The sequence below is a fragment of the Schistocerca nitens genome, chromosome 8, assembly GCF_023898315.1.
Source record: "Schistocerca nitens isolate TAMUIC-IGC-003100 chromosome 8, iqSchNite1.1, whole genome shotgun sequence".
NCBI lineage: Eukaryota > Metazoa > Arthropoda > Insecta > Orthoptera > Acrididae > Schistocerca > Schistocerca nitens.
The window spans coordinates 208,983,807-209,005,637 of record NC_064621.1 but is presented as its reverse complement, the minus strand read 5'-3'; the positions used below and the strand labels follow the sequence as shown (position 1 = coordinate 209,005,637).

The 21,831-nt window shown below is 46.6% G+C and overlaps 1 protein-coding gene and 1 non-coding gene across 2 annotated transcripts in view; one reads left to right on the top strand and one right to left on the bottom strand.

Annotated features, from left to right (window-relative positions):
- The window catches only part of LOC126199490 (lutropin-choriogonadotropic hormone receptor-like), an 877,483-nt gene that overhangs the window by 7,875 nt on the left and 847,777 nt on the right, over positions 1-21,831 (bottom strand). The window contains exon 18 of the mRNA XM_049936411.1: positions 4,719-5,190. Within this exon, the coding sequence (XP_049792368.1) occupies positions 4,719-5,190 (472 nt within the window). The remainder of the gene's footprint in view (positions 1-4,718; positions 5,191-21,831) is intronic.
- On the top strand, positions 5,873-5,945 carry Trnav-cac (transfer RNA valine (anticodon CAC)). The gene has a single exon. It is a non-coding gene; the product is annotated as a tRNA-Val (tRNA).

Here is a 21,831-nt window from a genome sequence, read left to right as displayed (position 1 = left end):
AACCGAGGAAAAGGATGACTCGATATAAACTGATATGTTGTACCTCTAAAGAAAAATGTCAAAAGACCTCAGAGGTTAGGTGCATTCGGGAGGACGACGGTTCAAACCCGCTTCCGGCCATCCTAATTTAGGTTTTCCGTGATTTCCCAAAAACCGCTTCGGCACGGCCGAATTCCTTTCCCATCCTTGCCTAATTCGTTGGTACCCATGACCTCGCTGTTTAGTCCCTGGAGCTCAGTGGCGTCCTTAGAAAAATAAGTTTTAGCAGTAAGCCCTCTGTGATGCTATTGGCTGATACTGTGACGTCATTAAGGAACAGCGTCTAACTCGGGAACAGTGCTATAACATGTGGACTGCGCACTTATGAGATGTATTTGTGTTAGGTTTTAGGTTCTGCTAAAATAATGTAATGTAAATTGCTATTGCTAGAATTTTATTGCTACATTCTGTAACTTGGCTAACTTTTAAGCGGACGCATATATGTATCGAATCGAAACACGCAAACAAAGCGTACAGTATAATCTATCTTTGCAGTTTTCCGTCAAAGTAAATGGTCGAAATGAGCATGCAGTATTCTAAGCCGGCTCTGAGAACAGTTTTAACGCGTAAAAAAGATCTATATGAGGTTCATTTTCGTTTTTTATTCGTCAAAAGGTTAAAAAACTTCAACTAATAGGTGGACACTATCTTTTTCACTCAAAAAATTATGCAAGTGCCTTATCTGCAAAAAGCATTTGAACTATGACTGTAACTCCATCTTCTGTCTGGAGTATGGGACTACGGCTGGTCAATATCCAATAAAACAATACCAGTTGCCGTTATTATAACGGAGATTGGCATTGTTTTATTGAGCATTTGAATTAGCTAATATCTAAAATATCCTTCAGTATACCTGTATGGCAACTGAATCTGCTGTTTATCTAAGCACGCAAGGTAGACGCTGCAGATGAAGGATATCCGAGTTTTTCCTTTAAAAAATTGCAAATTTTCTGCGAAACGGCGCGCAAAATAATCAACTTGCCTAGGTCTTCTTTGATCGATTGAACCCGTTTTGACCTCTGTAACAAACTTCTGACTTGATATGGTGAAAATATTTTGCCCAATTCGATTAATTTCACGAGACACCGTTGTATTTTTATTACTTTAGTCATCGTACAGACGTCGTTTCATCGACGACAACTGATTTTGAAAATCTATGTTATGTGCTCGCAGTTTCGTGCACTCGTTTTTCAGCTGAGCATTTTTCCTTTACAATGCCGCTGTCGAATTCTGTAAACTGACTTGAATCGTTACAAATAACTTCATCCGTAAACATACAGTCTCCTTCATTGGCGAAAGTTTTTCTAAAGCCTCTGTGCTTTTTGTATATTACATAGCTCACATTTGTGGATACGTTCCTTCCTTTCTTCTGTTGGACGTGGTGTGCCATCACTGGCGCTATTAATGCAAGGCAAATTGCGCGGTGGAAATGAGTCATGCTCTTAAACTCTGGTTTCCGTGGTAGATTTAGCAGCTCCGGACAGAAGTCTCCAACATAATAACTTTCTTTGAAATGACCAGAACGTTTTCTAGCATTCACAACGTCGTTTCTACAGGACTTCGACAGTTAAATCTTTTGTACCCATGCATCGCGAAAGAAAGCAAGAAGCAAGAAGCAGTTAATGTTGCAATTGTGAGTACTACAGCCAACAACAGCACAACCTGGCATTCTTTGGACACACTCGAAACACTTTCATTTCTAAATCGCTCATTACACAAAATCAACGAAGCGAAAACACCACTCACGAAATGACACAGCCAGCAACATACACCAAGGTGACCAAAGTCATGGGATAGCGACATGAGCATATACAAATGGCTGTAGTATCGCGCACGTAAGGTAGAAAAGGGCAGTGCTTTAGCAGAGTTGTCACTGGTACTCGAGTGATTCATGTGAAAATGTTTTCGACGTGATCATGGCCGCACGACGGCAATGAACATACTTTGAATGCGGAATGCTAGTTGGTGCTAGATGCATTGGACATTCCGTTTCGGAAATCGTTAGGGCATTCAATATTCTGAGATACACAGTGTCAAGAGTGTGCTGAGAATAGCAAATTTCAGGCATTACCTCTCATCACGGAGAACGCAGTGGCCCACGACCTTCACTTAACGACCGAAAGCAGCGGCATCTGTGTGGAGTTGTCAGTACTAGTAGACAAGCAACGCTGCGTGAAATAACCGCATAAGTCAATACGACGAACGTATACATTAGGACAGTGAGGAGAAATTTGGCGTTAGTGGACTATACCAGTGGACGACAGACGTGAGTGCCTTTGCTACCAGCACGACACCGTCTGCAACGCCTCTCCTGGGCTCGCTGCCATATCGGTTGGAACCTAGACGACTGGACAACCGTTACCTGGTCAGATGAATCCCGAGTTCAACAGGGTTCGACTGTGGTGCAGATCCCACGAAGCCATGGATGCAAGTTGTCAACAAGGTACTGTGCGAACTGGTGGTGGCTCCATAATGGTGTGGGCTGTGTTTATATTGAATGGACTACATGCTCTGGTCCAAATGAACTGATCATTTTATGGAAATGATTATGTTCCGCTACTTGGACTTCATGTTTCCAAAAAAAACATGGAATTTTTATGGATGACAGTTCGTCTTCTCACAGTAAGGCGTAGCGACGTATACCGATCCTGTCTTGGAGGCGGTTAAGTGGGAGATGCGTCTCAGAGCTGGTTAGTGACAGATGCTGACGCGAGACTGGACGCACACGTAGTTTATGTGTCAGCCAATAGAGGACAGCATTGGACAGGGGACTGTGATTTAGTTTCGATTGTGCCCACTATAGTGCACTAAAGTAATAGAACGTTTTTCATAAACTGTTCTAGTATTTTCATAAAGTGTTATTATGTCTTTTTGTGTATGTAAAATGTTATAAATGTGTTTTAGCAGTATGAATGATGCGTGAGTGTGGTTTAAGGTTAATATGAAGATAATTGTTTAACGAGTTACGTAGTGGGATTTAGTGTGGGAGCATTTCGAAGAAGTATGGATGCGGACAAAAGGGATTTTTATAGAATAGATTTGTGAAGTAAGTTTATGGTAAAGGGAAAGTTAATTCAGGTACAAATAACAGTAGTAAATAACTTTATGCATAAACAAAACTTCAGCTTATTAGATAATGACATCGGTAAAAAGTGCAGTCGTTAGGTTTACTATTTTGCGATTGGTTATTGATGAAAAGCGCGGACTGACGCCGGAGAACGTTGTTTTGCTATTCGCTGTTGAGTAAACTGACCAATGGTAAAGCAATATTCTTCGCGCGCCTTTCTCTGCTGCTAGAGAAGACTTAGAGTATTCTAGAGAGGAGTCGGAGCCTAGCCATGAAACAGTTCGGACGTGTGTAGTAGTAGTTCCGAAGGAAATGATAAGTTGCCGGATCTAATAGCGTTTCATACATCAAAAGTGTTGTAAAGTGACGGCATAATTATTCCGATGGGTGTGTAGAAATTTCGGAATTTTTAAGTGAATTTTGTGTCGAGAAAACACATAAATTCCGCGTGGCGTATTGAGCAGGTCGGTGGCTAAAAACTGTGACTGCATTAGGTACCGACAGACGTAATATTTGTCGAGCATTCTCAATCAAAAACAATCCGTATTTTTGTAGCTATTACGTTTTCGGGAAATGCAACACCATAAACTTGCTAACGTGAGTGAAAGGTAGTGTGAGTGAGTGTGTTAAGACTAGCACGGGCCTGGCAGTGATACTTGTTCAACAAAGTTTCAGAATAAGGACAAAATTGTCAACCTTTCATTTCGTGTGAAAAACTTTCTCCCGAAACGTAGATTAGTGACTTTAATTGCAGCCTGGTTCACGTCGAAGTACAGTAGGTTTCGCTCGGCTTCCCTACTGATGATCTGCTGAGACAATGTTCACAGGTAGGTGCAGGTTCGTCGTACAGGGACGCAAGGAAACGCGCCGCCGCAACTGGGCCTCAGTTGTTTGCAATTCAAGCGAATGGTTTGACCGCCCAGATCGGCCGACGTGAATTTGTGGGACAAAATGGAGATATCAGTTCGTGCACAACATCTTGCACCGGCAACACTTTCACAATTATGGACGGGTATAGTGGCAGCAAGGCTAATTATTTCTATAGGGGACTTCCAATGACTTGTTATCCTGGAATCGGGTAGGCGCGCTAGCTCCAGATCGAATCCGCCAGGCGGATTAACGACGAGAGCTGGTGTGCCGGCCAGCCTGGATGTGGTTTTTAGGCGGTTTTCCACATACCGCTAGGTGAATACCGGGCTGGTCCCCACGTTCCGCCTCAGTTACACAGCTCGCAGACATCTGTACACATTCACACTGTTTTCATTGATTCCACTAGACACAGACAGTGGGGGTACATTAATTCCGACCTGGGGGGTACAGAGTGGTGGCAGGAAGGGCATTCGGCCACCCCTTAAAATTAACATGCCAAATCCGATTAACCATGGCCGACCCTGCGTAACCGCGGGACAAGGCGCAAGCGATAGACGATAGAAATAACTTCCGACGACTTATTAAGTCGATGCGACGTCTGACTGCTGGACTACGCCGGACAAAAGGAAGTCCGACACGATATTAGGTGACTTTTGTACCCTTACTGCATGTCACGCGTACAATGGCTGAAACGGGTTTGCATCTGCGCAGCGGTTACTTCCCACCCGGGAGGTGGGCCTACCTGAAGTTCTCGGAGGAGGAGACGGAGGAGGCGCGCTTGTGCTGCTTCTGCTTCTGGCGCTGCTGGATCTCGGCGATCTGGTAGGCGTACTCGTCGGAGCGCGCGCGCCGGCCCGCGTACCGCCGTTCCCGCCGCACGCAGCGCAGCAGCCACCGCGCCTTGCCCAGCAGCCAGCGCCGCGGCGCCGCCTCCGCCGCCTCCGCCGCCTCCGCCGCCCCCGCGTCCCTGCCCCCACCCCCGCCGCCAGAGCCGGGCCGGCGCCCCCTGGAGGCCGGCGCCTCCCTCGCCGCCTCCCGCGCCGTCGCCAGCCCCAGCGACGACAGCGCCGGTTCGGAGCCCGCGGAGCCGCGGTGCGCCCCCACGCCCACGCCCACACCCACGCCCACGCCGGCTCCCTGCGCCGCCCCCGCACGGGCCGCCGCCGCAGCCGCCACCAGCGCCGCCGCCCCCGCGTCCGACAGCAGCTTGCGACCTGTGCAGCGAGCAGTCTGTCAAAGTACAGCCGCAATGGTCCTACAAAGCAAAGCGGTCCACACTGTAAATTAAAAAGATAAACAAGATCGTGATTTGTTACTAAAAATCACATTACTGGTTCAGCCATGTTATTACCATCGCCGCATGCGGAATATACACAAAAATATTTAACCAAAAGATACGGAACAGAACATTTTCGTGAATATATTTCACATGTCTCGAAGGAAATAACGCCCCAAAATCGGTAATCACATTACCGATTACAATTAAATGTTTCTCTGAGACATTTAAGTCTCTTTTTATTATCTACGATAATGATCGAAGCAGACGAAATGAATTAAAATTTGTACAGCGGCCGGGACTCGAATGCAGGTCTTTATGATTGATAGGCAGAAATGCTAACCATTACACCACCGCACTACGATGGACCATGGTGCTGCACAAATTGCCTAAGCTGAGTGCCCTCCCGAACTCAGACTTCATGTTTCCTTTACATATTGTCACTACTGCCAGGGCTCTCCGATATTGGCAAGCACACCAGCATTGGACGTAATGGGACGTCCTTGTACCATTGGTACCACCTGACAGTAGTGACAATATGTAAGGGAAAAATGAATTGAAGTTTTTGTTTGGGGAGGGCACTCAGCTTAGGTAGTTCGTGCAGTTATGTTGACCATTGTACTGCGGTGGTGTAATGGTTAGCATTTCTGCCTCACAAGCAAGAAGACCCGGGTTCGAGTCCCGGCCACAGCCCAAATTTTAATTCATTTCGTCTCCTTCGATCATTATAGTACATTACCGGTTATTTTACTGTAAATAGTAATTCTAATTGAATTTCCCCCGTAGCTGAGTGGCGCCGGCGCGGTAACTCTGCGTGCTTGGTCAGAGGGTTAGTTGCCCTCTATAATAAAAAAACTGAGTTAATGGATCAACGACGAACTGAAACGGGTGTCTTGATACGTCCGCACCGAGCAGATGCAAGGAACGAAACCGAACAAAATGAGACTAAAAAATAAAAAAAGTGGTCAACGCGACAGAATGTCAATCCTAAGGCCCCGGGTTCGATTCCAGGCTGGGTCGGAGATTTTCTCCGCTCAGGGACTGGATGTTGTGTTGTCCTAATCATCATCATTTCATCCCCATCGACGCGCAAGTCGCCGAAGTGGCGTCAAATCGAAAGACTTGCAACCAGCGAACAGTCTACCAAACGGGAGGCCCTAGTCACGCAACATTTTATTTTTTTACTGAACACAAAACTGTGTTGCATGCCTTGTTGATGACATTTGGTTAATCATTAAGAGGTGAACACGAGTTTTTGCAGACATTACTAAGTTCACACTGACAGTACTAAAGTTTTAGTAAATATTTTCAATTGCAATCGACCCAGTCTACACTTTTTGTTAGTTCTGACTCTCAACCTCTCATAACTTAGTGAACTGATGGAGAATGGGAATGATGATGAAAGAGATATGATGTACAGAGGAATGAAGGGGTCCTTGCTGCAGAAAGATGACGAAGAAAGAGGAGATTGAAGACGTAGTAGAGACTGAAGAGGAAAAAACAGATGAAGTAAAGTAAAAAGGGAACAAAATTGAAGAGGAAGAAGAAGAAGGTGAAGAAGAAGAAGAAAAAGAGGAAGGCGGCTAAGCAAACAAAGAAATGGACACAACAGAAAACGTAAAGGAGAGACAAGTGAAATTACAGGAACAAATGGATAAATTACGGAAAGGAAACAGCAAAGTCAAAGAAATGGGCAGAGTGCAACAAGAAGGTAAAGTGCACATGAGGCCAAAGCAGAATATGACTACAAAAGTTCACATCAGGACAACAGAGAACTTAAGGGGATAGAGGGCATGAGGACAAAACGAAATATGAAGGAAACAGGTAACGCTGGGCCACGGTAGAAGGGAACGGGCATTAGGGTTTTTTGTCCTTTTGACGATGAGGTCACAAGAGATAGAGGACCGGTTCAAATTGCGTAAGGATACTGGAGGAAATCAGCATTGCCTTTTACAGTGGGACGATACTGGTATGCGCTTCAAGCTATTTACGGATGGCAAGGAAAGGATTTGAAGCAGAAATCTCGCAAATGTGAGGCCAACTTCGTCGTTGGAAATGAGAAGGAAACATGAGTATCAAAACGACCACGACCTCAACGACGATGAAAGAAGATTGAGGTATGATACACTATATGATCAAAAGTAACCAGACATCCCCAAAAACATAGGTTTTTCATATTAGGTGCATTGTGCTGCCACCTACTGTCAGCGACCTCAGCAGTCATTGGAGCATTATGGGGCGCTCTGTGGAACTCACGGACTCCGAACGTGGTCAGGTGATTGGGTGCCACTTCGTCATACGTCTGCATGTTAGATTTCCACACTCCTAAACATTCCTAGATCTACTGCTTCCGATGTGATAGTGAAGTGGAAACGTGAAGGGACACTTACAGCACAAAAGTGTACAGGCGGACTTCGTCTGTTAACAAAGAGTCCGCCGACAGTTGAAGAGGGTCGTAATGTGTAATAGGCAGACATCTATGCAGACCATCACGCATGAATTCGAAACTGCATCAGGATCCACTGCAAGTACAATAACAGCTAGGCAGGAGGTAAGAAACTTGGATTTCATGGACGAGCGGCTGCTCATAACCTACACATCACGCCGGTAAATGTCAAACGATGTCTCGCTTGGTGTAAGGAGCGTAAACACTGGACGATTGAACAGTGGGAAAACGTTGTGTGGTGTGAGGAATCACGGTATATAATGTGGCGATCCGATGGAGGGTGTGGGTATGGCGAATGCCCAGTGAACGTAATCTCCCAGCGTGTGTAGTGCCAACAGTAAAATTCGAAGTCAGTGGTGTTATGGTGTGGTCGTGTTTTTCATGGAGTGGCTTGCACCCCTTATGGTTTTGCATAGCTCTATCACAGCAAAGGTCTACATTGATGTTTTAAGCACCTTCTTGCTTCCCACTGTTGAAGTGCAATTCGGTGATTGCGACTGTATCTTGCAACACTATCGAGCACCTGTTCATAATGCACGACCTGTGGCGGAGTAGTTACACGACCATAACATCCCTGTAATGGACTGGCCTGCAGAAAGTCTTGACCTGAATGCTATAGAACACCTTTGGGATGATTTGGAACGCCGATATCGTGCCGGGCCTCACCGACCGACATCGATACCTGTCGTCAGTGCAGCACTCCGTGAAGAACCGGCTGCCATTCCCCAAGAAACTTTCCAGCACCTGATTGAGTGTATGCCTGCGAGTGTGGAAGCTGTCATCAAGGCTAAGGGTGGGCCAACACCATACTGAATTTCAGAATTACCTATGGAGGGCGCCACGAACTTGTAAGTCATTTTCAGCCAGTTGTCCTGATACTTTTGATCACATAGTGTATCCGTCGACATTGAAGGTTCTTAGATACGCAGCACTAACATATATAGATTGAAGAAGGATGGAGAAGGAAATCAGCTGTGCCCTTTCAAAGGACCTGTCCCGGCATTTGACATAAGTGATTTGGGGAAATTAGGAAATCCCAAATCAAGAGGCTGGTCGGGTTGTGAACCGTCAGAATGAGAGTCAAGTGGGCTAAACGCCGCTCTACCTCGCTCAGTTCGAATGAGGAATATGAAGACAAAAATGAACGTAAGAAATGAGAGGAATGATAAGACAAAGGCAAACGTCACGGTGAAAAGGAAGGTGTGGGACAAGAGGATGGCGAAGATGAAGAGAAAGGGGAAGGAAAAGAAGGAGTAGCACAGGAAGAAGAGAACGTAGATGAAGACTAGGATCTCAAACGACAGATGTATCCATATTGTGAGTGAAATGGTTCAAATGGCTCTGAGCACTATGGGACTTAAGATCTGTGGTCATCAGTCCCCTAGAACTTAGAACTACTTAAACATAACTAACCTAAGGACATCAAATGGTTCAAATGGCTCTGAGCACTATGCGACTTAACTTCTGAGGTCATTAGTCGACTAGAACTAAGAACTAATTAAACCTAACTAACCTAAGGACATCGCACACATCCATGCCCGAGGCAGGATTCGAACCTGCGACCGTAGCGGTCACGCGGTTCCAGACTGAAGCGCCTAGAACCGCACGGCCACATCGGCCGGCCTAAGGACATCACACACATACATGCCCGAGGCAGGATTCGAACCTGCGACCGTACCGGTCACGCGGTTCCAGACTGAAGCGCCTAGAACCGCACGGCCACACCGGCCGGCTATTGAGAGTGAAACAAAAGCTAAGACAGATGTGTCGTACTCTTTCATATGTTGATACTAAGCTGTCACAATCGATTTTTGCGATACGGAGGTCTGGACCTAGTCTCATACATGTCTGACTATAGAGATATCTACAAGCTGGCTGGTAATGCAGCAATGTCAGTTTCAATCAGCATTAGCTCTCCATGAATCGTGGTTGAGTAATCTCGTCTTTCGCGTGTTCACATATATCATTTGTCTTGTGGTCTATGATTAGGGATAGGTTTGTTTATTTGTGTTTGCTTTGGGCTGTGTCTTTGCGTTAGGAGTTGGCTAATTTATGTACTGTATTTAATGACCTGCCTTCCATATCTGGCACGTAGATTGGTAAATTTGGTTTGTAATGGAATGACGTTTGCTTCAGTGTCCGTTCTGTCCTGGGTGTGGTCCACTGCAATAGGATATTTTTGTCTACATGTTTCCTGTTTTCTCTCTTATTCCTCATTGGGACTGAATGAGGTGGCGCAGTGGTTAGCACAATGGACTCTCATTCGGGATGACAACGCTTCAAATCCAATCCGGTTATGCTGACTTATGATTTCCGTGATTTCCGTCAGTCTCTTAAGGCAAATACCGGACTCGTTTGAAACGGGATGGCCAGTTTCTTTCGCCATGCTTCTGTAATCCGGTCTTGTCTTCTGTCTGTATATAACCTCGTTATCGATGTGACGCTAAATCCTCATCTTTCTTCCTTCTTCAAAGAGCGACCATACAATTAACAGCCATACGTATTGAATTACTTGAGGACAATATTATGGAAATGGAAGAGGATGCAGATGAAGATGAAATGGGAGATAAGATACTGCTTGAAGAATTTGACAGAGCACTGAAAGACCTGAGTCGAAACAAGGCCCCGGGAGTAGACAACATTCCATTAGAACTACTGATGGCCTTGGGAGAGCCAGTCATGACAAAACTCTACCATCTGGTGAGCAAGATGTATGAGACAGGCGAAATACCCACAGACTTCAAGAAGAATATAATAATTCCAATCCCAAAGAAAGCAGGTGTTGACAGATGTGAAAATTACCGAACTATCAGTTTAATAAGTCACAGCTGCAAAATACTAACGCGAATTCTTTACAGACGAATGGAAAAACTGGCAGAAGCGGACCTCGGGGAAGATCAGTTTGGATTCCGTAGAAATGTTGTAACACGTGAGGCAATACTAACCTTACGACTTATCTTAGAAGAAAGATTAAGAAAAGGCAAACCTACGTTTCTAGCATTTGTAGACTTAGAGAAAGCTTTTGACAACGTTAGCTGGAATACTCTCTTTCAAATTCTGAAGGTGGCAGGGGTAAAATACAGGGAGCGAAAGGCTATTTACAATTTGAACAGAAACCAGATGGCAGTTATAAGAGTCGAGGGGCATGAAAGGGAAGCAGTGGTTGGGAAAGGAGTGAGACAGGGTTGTAGCCTCTCCCCAATGTTATTCAATCTGTATATTGAGCAAGCAGTAAAGGAGACAAAAGAAAAATTCGGAGTAGGTATTAAAATTCACGGAGAAGAAGTAAAAACTTTGAGGTTCGCCGATGACATTGTAATTCTGTCAGAGACAGCAAAGGACTTGGAAGAGCAGTTGAACGGAATGGACAGTGTCTTGAAAGGAGGATATAAGATGAACATCAACAAAAGCAAAACGAGGATAATGGAATGTAGTCGAATTAAATCGGGTGATGCTGAGGGGATTAGATTAGGAAATGAGACACTTAAAGTAGTAAAGGAGTTTTGCTATTTAGGGAGCAAAATAACTGATGATGGTCGAAGTAGAGAGGATATAAAATGTAGACTGGCAATGGCAAGGAAGTCGTTTCTGAAGAAGAGAAATTTGTTAACATCGAGTATAGATTTAAGTGTCAGGAAGTCGTTTCTGAAAGTATTTGTATGGAGTGTAGCCATGTATGGAAGTGAAACATGGACGATAACCAGTTTGGACAAGAAGAGAATAGAAGCTTTCGAAATGTGGTGCTACAGAAGAATGCTGAAGATAAGGTGGGTAGATCACGTAACTAATGAGGAGGTATTGAATAGGATTGGGGAGAAGAGGAGCTTGTGGCACAACTTGACTAGAAGAAGGGATCGGTTGGTAGGACATGTTTTGAGGCATCAAGGGATCACAAATTTAGCATTGGAGGGCAGCGTGGAGGGTAAAATTCGTAGAGGGAGACCAAGAGAACAATACACTAAGCAGATTCAGAAGGATGTAGGTTGCAGTAGGTACTGGGAGATGAAGAAGCTTGCACAGGATAGAGTAGCATGGAGGAGGAGGAGGAGATTAGTGTTTAACGTCCCGTCGACAACGAGGTCATTAGAGACGGAGCGCAAGCTCGGGTGAGGGAAGGATGGGGAAGGAAATCGGCCGTGCCCTTGCAAAGGAACCATCCCGGCATTTGCCTGTAGCGATTTTAGGGAAATCACGGAAAACCTAAATCAGGATGGCCGGAGACGGGATTGAACCGTCGTCCTTCGGAATGCGAGTCCAGTGTGCTAACCACTGCGCCACCTCGCTCGGAGAGCTGCATCAAACCAGTCTCAGAACTGAAGACCACAACAACAACAACGTATTGAATATTGTAAGAATAGGTGGAAATATTGCAAAACTTTGCCGTATCTTCTGACCACTCAGTTTATTAAACAGTCGCAGTTCTCTAGAAGCTGTCGTTCTGACACGAAATACACTGCTTGACAAAAAAATGTGAAGCACCCACAAGTCATCGTCGGATGTCAATGTATCTTGGCACACATGTGTAACTGATTAAAGATGCAGTTCTCTGTGAGAGGTAAAATGGCCAAAAGAGTGTATTAGCGTTATTCTTGCTGTTTACCAGGCCTGGTAAGGTATATGGGGGGGGGGGGGGGTGACGGTGAACAGCGTCAGATTTTGAATGATCCATGTAAAAGACATAGAAATGGCGCATACTCGACGTGAGACAGCGTTATCAGCACCTTAAAGTGTTTGCAAATGGCTTCATTTTGGGTCTCCATTTGGCAGGCTGGACGATTTGTGCGCTATCTACGAGGGTCATTTTTAAAGTAAGGGCCGATTTGTAATGGAGTAAGAGAAACTTTATTTATGAACTTAAATTCTATCACAAACTAGAATATGCATATTTTCCCACTTTTTAAACATAGTCACCACGAACATTTAAACATTTGTCAAGTTATGACACCAACTTTTGGATCCCAGCATTAAAGAACTCTGCCGCATGGCCGTTAGACCAGTCAGTAAGAGTTTCTTTCAAGGTGTCATCATTTTCCAAGCGCTTTCCACCAAGAAATACCTTCAGTTTTGGAAACAGATGAAAGTCTGATGGTGGTAAGCCAGGGCTGTATGTTGGGTGATCCAGTAATTGCCAACGAAAGTTGTCCAGTTGCGCCTTCGCTCTTTGCCGGCGATTTTGAATAGCACGCCTCAGCTTTAATAATGTTTCACAGCATCTCTTATGATATATTGTCATTCCTCTTTGGAAAAACTCTAACAGAGAAATAATTTTCCGGTCTCATAAAACCGTGGTCATGATTTCCGTATTCAAGGTTCTTGTTTAAATTTTGGTGGTTTGACTGCATTGACGTTTATTCTCTGGAGTGTAGCGCACAACCCACGTTTCATCGGTCACAATGTGACCCATGAACTCGCCACCATCCTTCTGATAGAACTCCATAACGGACAAAGAATATGCCATTCGCTTTGTTTCGTGTTCTTCTGTCAACAATTTCGGCACCCATCGCGCACACATTCTTTTGTTGTGAGGTTTGTCAGCAACAGTGTGAAGTACTACTAATCTTGAAACTTGTGGAAATTTTTGATGCATCTCGTCAGTAGTGAAGCGCCTGTTTTAGAGAATTGCCTCACCAACGTTTTCTATCAAGTCTTCATGCATGACAGTAGGATGTCCAGATAGTTTTTCACCACGAAAATTTGTCCTTTCTTCATTAAACAGCCTACACCATTTACGCACATTTTCATCATTCATCAAACCTGGACCATAATCTTCAACTATCTGCCGGTGAATTTCAGCAGACCAAGCGAGGTGGCGCAGTGGTTAGCACACTGGACTCGTACCCAGGACGACGACGGTTGAAACCCGCGTCCGGCCATCCCGATTTAGATTTTCCGTGATTTCCATAATTAGCTTCAGGCAGGTGCTAGGATGATTCCTTTGAAAGGGCAAGGCCGACTTCGTTCCCCATCGTTCTCTAATCCGATGGGACGCCGGCCGCAGTGGCCGTGCGGTTCTAGGCGCTACAGCAGGAGCCGAGCGATCGCTCCGGTCGCAGGTTCGAATCCTGCTTCGGGCATGGATGTGTGTGATGTCCTTAGGTTAGTTAGGTTTAATTAGTTCTAAATTCTAGGCGACTGATGACCTCAGCAGTTAAGTCGCGTAGTGCTCAGAGCCATTTGAACCATTTGAATCCGATGGGATCGATGACCGCTGTTTGGTCTCCTCCCCCAAATCAACAAACCAATGGAAGAGTTTCACCAGGACGGACTTGTCTCGCATTTAAGAGCCAAATAATCGAGCGCACTTCACAATCGGCAGGATTACTGATTAATGTGGCAACAAACGAAGCAGTATAACAGTACAACGGACAGCGGCAGAGACGTAAAAGTTAGTGGGGTCGTAGTGAGAGAGTGGCTCAAAAATGGTTCTAAGCACAATGGGACTTAACATCTGAGGGCATCAGTCTCGCCCGCATCTCGTGGTCGTGCGGTAGCGTTCTCGCTTCCCACGCCCGGGTTCCCGGGTTCGATTCCCGGCGGGGTCAGGGATTTTCTCTGCCTCGTGCTGGCTGGGTGTTGTGTGCTGTCCTTAGGTTAGTTAGGTTTAAGTAGTTCTAAGTTCTAGGGGACTGATGACCATAGCTGTTAAGTCCCATAGTGCTCAGAGCCAACCAGCATCAGTCTCCTAGACCTAGACCTACGTAAACCTAACTAACCTAAGGACATCACACACATCCATGCCCGAGGCAGGATTCGAACCTGGGACCGTAGCAGCCGCGTGGTTCCGGACTGAAGCGCCTAGAACCGCTCGGTCACAACGGCCGTCTGAGAGACTGGCCAATTGTGGCGGACCGTGAACCGACTTCACGTGACAGGATGCGCGGACACTATGCACTGTCAGTTCTTACTTTAAAAATGACCTTCGTAGATTTGTGGGGAATTCGAATGTGACAGCGGCCCAGTGTTGGAGTACATGGGAACGCGGCAGCAGGTATACTCGTCGTCAAGCTTCTGGTCGACCGCATCTGATCACCATGAGGGAGCATCGTCATACTGTGCACTAAGCACATCGTAAACGCCTTCACATCTGCCCCTGCCATCCGACAACGTTTTGTGATATCCCGTCCCTTGTGTAGTCGGCAGTTGACACCAAAACACAAACGTCTGCGTCTAGAGTGGTGTCGTGATCAGGAAGCATTGACTCCTGATGAATGGCGTCAGACTGTGCTCAGTGATGATTCACAGTTCTGCACTATCCTGGATGAACATCGTTGACGAGAACGGCTACGTCCTGGGGACAAGGCCCTTTCTTCGTGTTTTGGATAGACACAGCGGTGTTACTACTACCATCTTGGTGTGGGCAGCCATTGGATATTACTTCAGGTCACGGGTGGCTGTGAGTGAGGGAAGTCTGATAACAAACCGTACGTCACGGACATCCTGCCTCTTCATCTGTTACCACTCATGCCACAGTATGGTGGTGCCATTATTTCAGAGGTCAGTGTTCATCAGCAGATGACACATGTCTTTATGAACTGTCTGTGTGCTGTTTGGTACGTACGTATCGATTTTTGCCTCTGATTGGTTTCACTGGAGCAAAGAGTTACACCACCTACTCGTAGCGACAGGGCACGCACACCTCCTTCTGGAATAATTTTAAGCGGCTAGCAAGGACGAAAAGACTGTCTTGATTTGGCTTTTAACGGGAGTCGTACCACCCTATCTTGCCAATGTTAAATTGGCTATATACACTCCTGGAAATTGAAATAAGAACACCGTGAATTCATTGTCCCAGGAAGGGGAAACTTTATTGACACATTCCTGGGGTCAGATACATCACATGATCACACTGACAGAACCACAGGCACATAGACACAGGCAACAGAGCATGCACAATGTCGGCACTAGTACAGTGTATATCCACCTTTCGCAGCAATGCAGGCTGCTATTCTCCCATGGAGACGATCGTAGAGATGCTGGATGTAGTCCTGTGGAACGGCTTGCCATGCCATTTCCACCTGGCGCCTCAGTTGGACCAGCGTTCGTGCTGGACGTGCAGACCGCGTGAGACGACGCTTCATCCAGTCCCAAACATGCTCAATGGGGGACAGATCCGGATATCTTGCTGGCCAGGGTAATTGACTTACACCTTCTAGAGCACGTTGGGTGGCACGGGATACATGCGGACGTGCATTGTCCTGTTGGAACAGCAAGTTCCCTTGCCGGTCTAGGAATGGTAGAACGATGGGTTCGATGACGGTTTGGATGTACCGTGCACTATTCAGTGTCCCCTCGACGATCACCAGTGGTGTACGGCCAGTGTAGGAGATCGCTCCCCACACCATGATGCCGGGTGTTGGCTCTGTGTGCCTCAGTCGTATGCAGTCCTGATTGTGGCGCTTACCTGCACGGCGCCAAACACGCATACGACCATCATTGGCACCAAGGCAGAAGCGACTCTCATCGCTGAAGACGACACGTCTCCATTCGTCCCTCCATTCACGCCTGTCGCGACACCACTGGAGGCGGGCTGCACGATGTTGGGGCGTGAGCGGAAGACGGCCTAACGGTGTGCGGGACCGTAGCCCAGCTTCATGGAGACGGTTGCGAATGGTCCTCGCCGATACCCCAGGAGCAACAGTGTCCCTAATTTGCTGGGAAGTGGCGGTGCGGTCCCCTACGGCACTGCGTAGGATCCTACGGTCTTGGCGTGCATCCGTGCGTCGCTGCGGTCCGGTCCCAGGTCGACGGGCACGTGCACCTTCCGCCGACCACTGGCGACAACATCGATGTACTGTGGAGACCTCACGCCCCACGTGTTGAGCAATTCGGCGGTACGTCCACCCGGCCTCCCGTATGCCCACTATACGCCCTCGCTCAAAGTCCGTCAACTGCACATACGGTTCACGTCCAAGCTGTCGCGGCATGCTACCAGTATTAAAGACTGCAATGGAGCTCCGTATGCCACGGCAAACTGGCTGACACTGACGGCGGCGGTGCACAAATGCTGCGCAGCTAGCGCCATTCGACGGCCAACACCGCGGTTCCTGGTGTGTCCGCTGCGCCGTGCGTGTGATCATTGCTTGTACAGCCCTCTCGCAGTGTCCGGAGCAAGTATGGTGGGTCTGACACACCGGTGTCAATGTGTTCTTTTTTCCTTTTCCAGGAGTGTAGATGCCACGTTTTCTCAGGAACTGTTGAGTATATAAATGTGAAATTTTTACCACGTGTTCTCTCATGTTTCGTGAATGTATTGCTCTATACTCACTTTAAAAAGACAGTTAAGGGAAAAAGTTATGATTTTTTCCTAAACATATAATTTCTTGATGTATATTTTTACAGTTTTAATTTCTTGAATTTTAACATTTTTAGTAAATGCTGTTAAAGTAGACATAGGACATCACGGTACTACCTTTGTTAGGAGGTAAATAATTCACCGGTGTGAGATTTCGAAGTTTCTGTGAAAAAGGGGCGTTCATATTAAAAATGTCATTTCGAAAAACATCCTTTTTAAAGAAAAAAAAATTTGGTACAGTCGACTGATATATACAGAATATTTTAGAATACTCCTGATTGGTAGTCCTCATCTCCTTCTTCATCTTCCTCACCCAACGCTGCCTTCCATTCCTTGGATCTGACTTCTTTTGATATTCTGTTTGCTGCAGACTCTGCCTTCATGACTCGCAGTTGGTCCAAGTCCATCCTTTAGTGGTGGTTTAACCATTTATGAATCCCAAGATGTTCCAGAACCTATAGTCTCCCGCAATAGCCATCATTAAAGCAGCATGAAAAAACCAAGTTCGAAGACTGACCCTCCAACAACAATATTTTTTCGGATCATTGACCATACAACAATCTTAAAAGATTCGTTGACATTTTGTGTTTTGCCTTTCAGAAATTCTTCAACAGCTCCAGATGGGCAAGATGCTGAAATACAGGTTACATGGCAAGCACAACAGCATTTGATACAGTAATTTTCTGAGAGAGTTTCTACTTATCTTCTTCTTTTTCCTTCAGGTATTTACAGCACTCAATGGAACACAGATTGTGGATTGGTTCAGCATCTATACATAGCTTGTGGGAATAAAGTGCCCAAACAGCTCTCTTTATACCATCTAAATTATCCTGTTGCTTCTTATAGCCATACCACGATAGTGTGTAATCCGATCAGTTTGTTTATCAATCAGTCGACGTCTTATACTAAGACCGCCTAATAACTTAGTACTTCCCAGTTGCTGTTGTGGTGTACGCAGTCTTGCGCCCATCTTCTTCTGCACATGATTATTGCCCCCTAGTTTTGTAATTGGCAAGTCACTGTAGGGTTTCCTATCCACCAATGATGCCAAAAGACATGCTCAGAAATGTCATTGCATGATTATTTTCAAATATTTATTTAAAATAGTAAATACACTCCTGGAAATTGAAATAAGAACACCGTGAATTCATTGTCCCAGGAAGGGGAAACTTTATTGACACATTCCTGGGGTCAGATACATCACATGATCACACTGACAGAACCACAGGCACATAGACACAGGCAACAGAGCATGCACAATGTCGGCACTAGTACAGTGTATATCCACCTTTCGCAGCAATGCAGGCTGCTATTCTCCCATGGAGACGATCGTAGAGATGCTGGATGTAGTCTTGTGGAACGGCTTGCCATGCCATTTCCACCTGGCGCCTCAGTTGGACCAGCGTTCGTGCTGGACGTGCAGACCGCGTGAGACGACGCTTCATCCAGTCCCAAACATGCTCAATGGGGGACAGATCCGGAGATCTTGCTGGCCAGGGTAGTTGACTTACACCTTCTAGAGCACGTTGGGTGGCACGGGATACATGCGGACGTGCATTGTCCTGTTGGAACAGCAAGTTCCCTTGCCGGTCTAGGAATGGTAGAACGATGGGTTCGATGACGGTTTGGATGTACCGTGCACTATTCAGTGTCCCCTCGACGATCACCAGTGGTGTACGGCCAGTGTAGGAGATCGCTCCCCACACCATGATGCCGGGTGTTGGCCCTGTGTGCCTCGGTCGTATGCAGTCCTGATTGTGGCGCTTACCTGCACGGCGCCAAACACGCATACGACCATCATTGGCACCAAGGCAGAAGCGACTCTCATCGCTGAAGACGACACGTCTCCATTCGTCCCTCCATTCACGCCTGTCGCGACACCACTGGAGGCGGGCTGCACGATGTTGGGGCGTGAGCGGAAGACGGCCTAACGGTGTGCGGGACCGTAGCCCAGCTTCATGGAGACGGTTGCGAATGGTCCTCGCCGATACCCCAGGAGCAACAGTGTCCCTAATTTGCTGGGAAGTGGCGGTGCGGTCCCCTACGGCACTGCGTAGGATCCTACGGTCTTGGCGTGCATCCGTGCGTCGCTGCGGTCCGGTCCCAGGTCGACGGGCACGTGCACCTTCCGCCGACCACTGGTGACAACATCGATGTACTGTGGAGACCTCACGCCCCACGTGTTGAGCAATTCGGCGGTACGTCCAACCGGCCTCCCGCATGCCCACTATACGCCCTCGCTCAAAGTCCGTCAACTGCACATACGGTTCACGTCCAAGCTGTCGCGGCATGCTACCAGTGTTAAAGACTGCGATGGAGCTCCGTATGCCACGGCAAACTGGCTGACACTGACGGCGGCGGTGCACAAATGCTGCGCAGCTAGCGCCATTCGACGGCCAACACCGCGGTTCCTGGTGTGTCCGCTGCGCCGTGCGTGTGATCATTGCTTGTACAGCCCTCTCGCAGTGTCCGGAGCAAGTATGGTGGGTCTGACACACCGGTGTCAATGTGTTCTTTTTTCCATTTCCAGGAGTGTATTTCAGTATTTAAATAAAACGAACACCAAAGTAAACACAAATATCCATATTTTCATTATCTGCATAAAAGTAAAAATGTCAAATTTTGTCATTTTGGGCGATACGACTCCCCTTAAGAAGAGAACGGAGTGTACGCTGATCAGTGAATGAAGCGTGCATTTGTGGCAGTCACGTGCTGATCTCCCTGTGGCCTTGCTCTCGTCTTCACCGTCTGATTAACGGTCCTAAATCGCCGGATACTACATTTCACGTGAAGTTTATTCAAGTTGACTGAACACTTAAATTCACGTGGCAGTTAGGGTGTTAAGTGTCAGCGACGAACCACAGCCCTTTGCTTTGAGTTCTTAGGTTAATGAATGGAATTGCACGTTGCGTTTACAGAATGCATGGATACCGGAATGCGATCTGTGAGCATTTAACTACAAATGCTCGTTGCCACTCTGAATTAATGTGCTGTTAACCAATATAGTGGTGATTTGCTTAAGAGTTAATTTTTCTCTCTACCAGTTTCAGCCATTTTCATGCCTATGCCGGGCAATACTGTGAATTCATATTTAAATGGTTTACCTTTCTGTAATGCGTAAATAATTATCTTCTCTCTCTACTGTAGAAGACTGTCGTAATTGTATGCATTAAGATAATTTGGCCTGGGACGTGGTCTCGCTGGCAGATTGTAAAGGTGATCGCCTGAGAATGTTAACCTCAATCGGGTGTGACAAAGCAGACGCCATTTTCCTGAATGCGTGCCACAGGACCACTGTCTGTACAGCTGAGTATAAACGGGCGTCAGATTTAAATTCAGCTGCTATTTTTCTGCGTATTTGTATTTTACCCATTGTCATTAATTACTAAAATCCTTGTTAATATTTTCTTTTTAAGTCTGGTACAACTTGATGAGACAGTGTGAAGTTAACTGTGGCTGTGAGCCGTGCATTATAGCTGTGAGCTCCTTACGGAATGGCGTACTAAATAGGGTTTCAAAATTTTGAGTAACTGAATGACACTCGATGTTCAACTTTGAAAATTCAATTTTGACTGAATACATCCAAGAGTTTTCTTATTGGAAACCTGGAACAGATGTGTAAATTCTTTTACACTGAAACGTTCAACGTGACAGAAGCGCAACCCTTGTGAAAACTGCTGCAGTTTCAATGCTGGGCCATCAACAAGTGTTAGCGTGCGAGCCATTCAACGAAACATCGTCGATATGGGCTTTCGGAGCCGAAAGCCCACTCTTGTACCCCTGATGACTGCTCGACGCAAAGCTTTACGCCTCGACTGGGCCCGTCAACACCGACATTGTATTGTTGATGACTGGAAACACATTGCCTGGTCGGACGAGTCCAATGTATCGCGCGGATGGGCGTGTACGGACATGAAGACAGCCTCGTAAATACATGGACCGTGCATGTCAACAGGGGACTGTCCAGGCTGGTGGAGGTTCTGAAATGGTGTGGGGCGTTTGCAGTTGGAGTGATATGGGTTCCTAGATGCGTCTAGATACGAATGTGACACATACGTAAGCATCCTATCTGATCACCTGCATATTCATGTCCATTGTGCTTTCCGACGGACTTGGGCATTTCCAGCAGGACAATGCGACACCCCACGCGTCCAGGACTGCTACAGAATGGCTCCAGGAACACACTCTTCTGAGTTTAAACACTTCCGCTGGCCACTAGACTACCCAGACATGAACATTATTGAGCATATCTGGGATGCCTTGCAACGTGCTGTTCAGAAGAGATCTCTACCCATTCGTACTCTTACGGATTTATGGACAGTTCTGCAGGGTTCATGGTGTCAGTTCCCTCAAGGAGTAATTCAGACACTAGCCGAGTCCATGACACGTCGTGTTGCGGCAGCTATGCGTTCTCGCCGGGGTCCTACACGATGGTAGGCAGGTGCACCAGTCTTTTTGGCTCTTCAGTGTATTTAGCCTAATACAAAAGTCCGATTTAAAACGGCCTGCTGCAACCACTTGGTATTCGACAGTGGGCATCAAGATCCCGGCCGGGGTGGCCGAGCGGTTCTAGGCGCTACAGTCTGGAACCCCGCGACCGCTACGGTCGCAGGTTCGAATCCTGCCTCGGGCATGGATGTGTGTGATGTCCTTAGGTTAGTTAGGTTTAAGTAGTTTTAAGTTCTAGGGGACTGGTGACCTTAGAAGTTAAGTGCCATAGTGCTCAGAGCCATCAAGATCCCCAGAAAATTTGTCTAGAAACCGCAACAAAGAACCTGGGATTCTCTTTCGTTTCCACTGGCTGCAGCACCCGCTTAGGTGCGGAAAATTGGTGACTATGT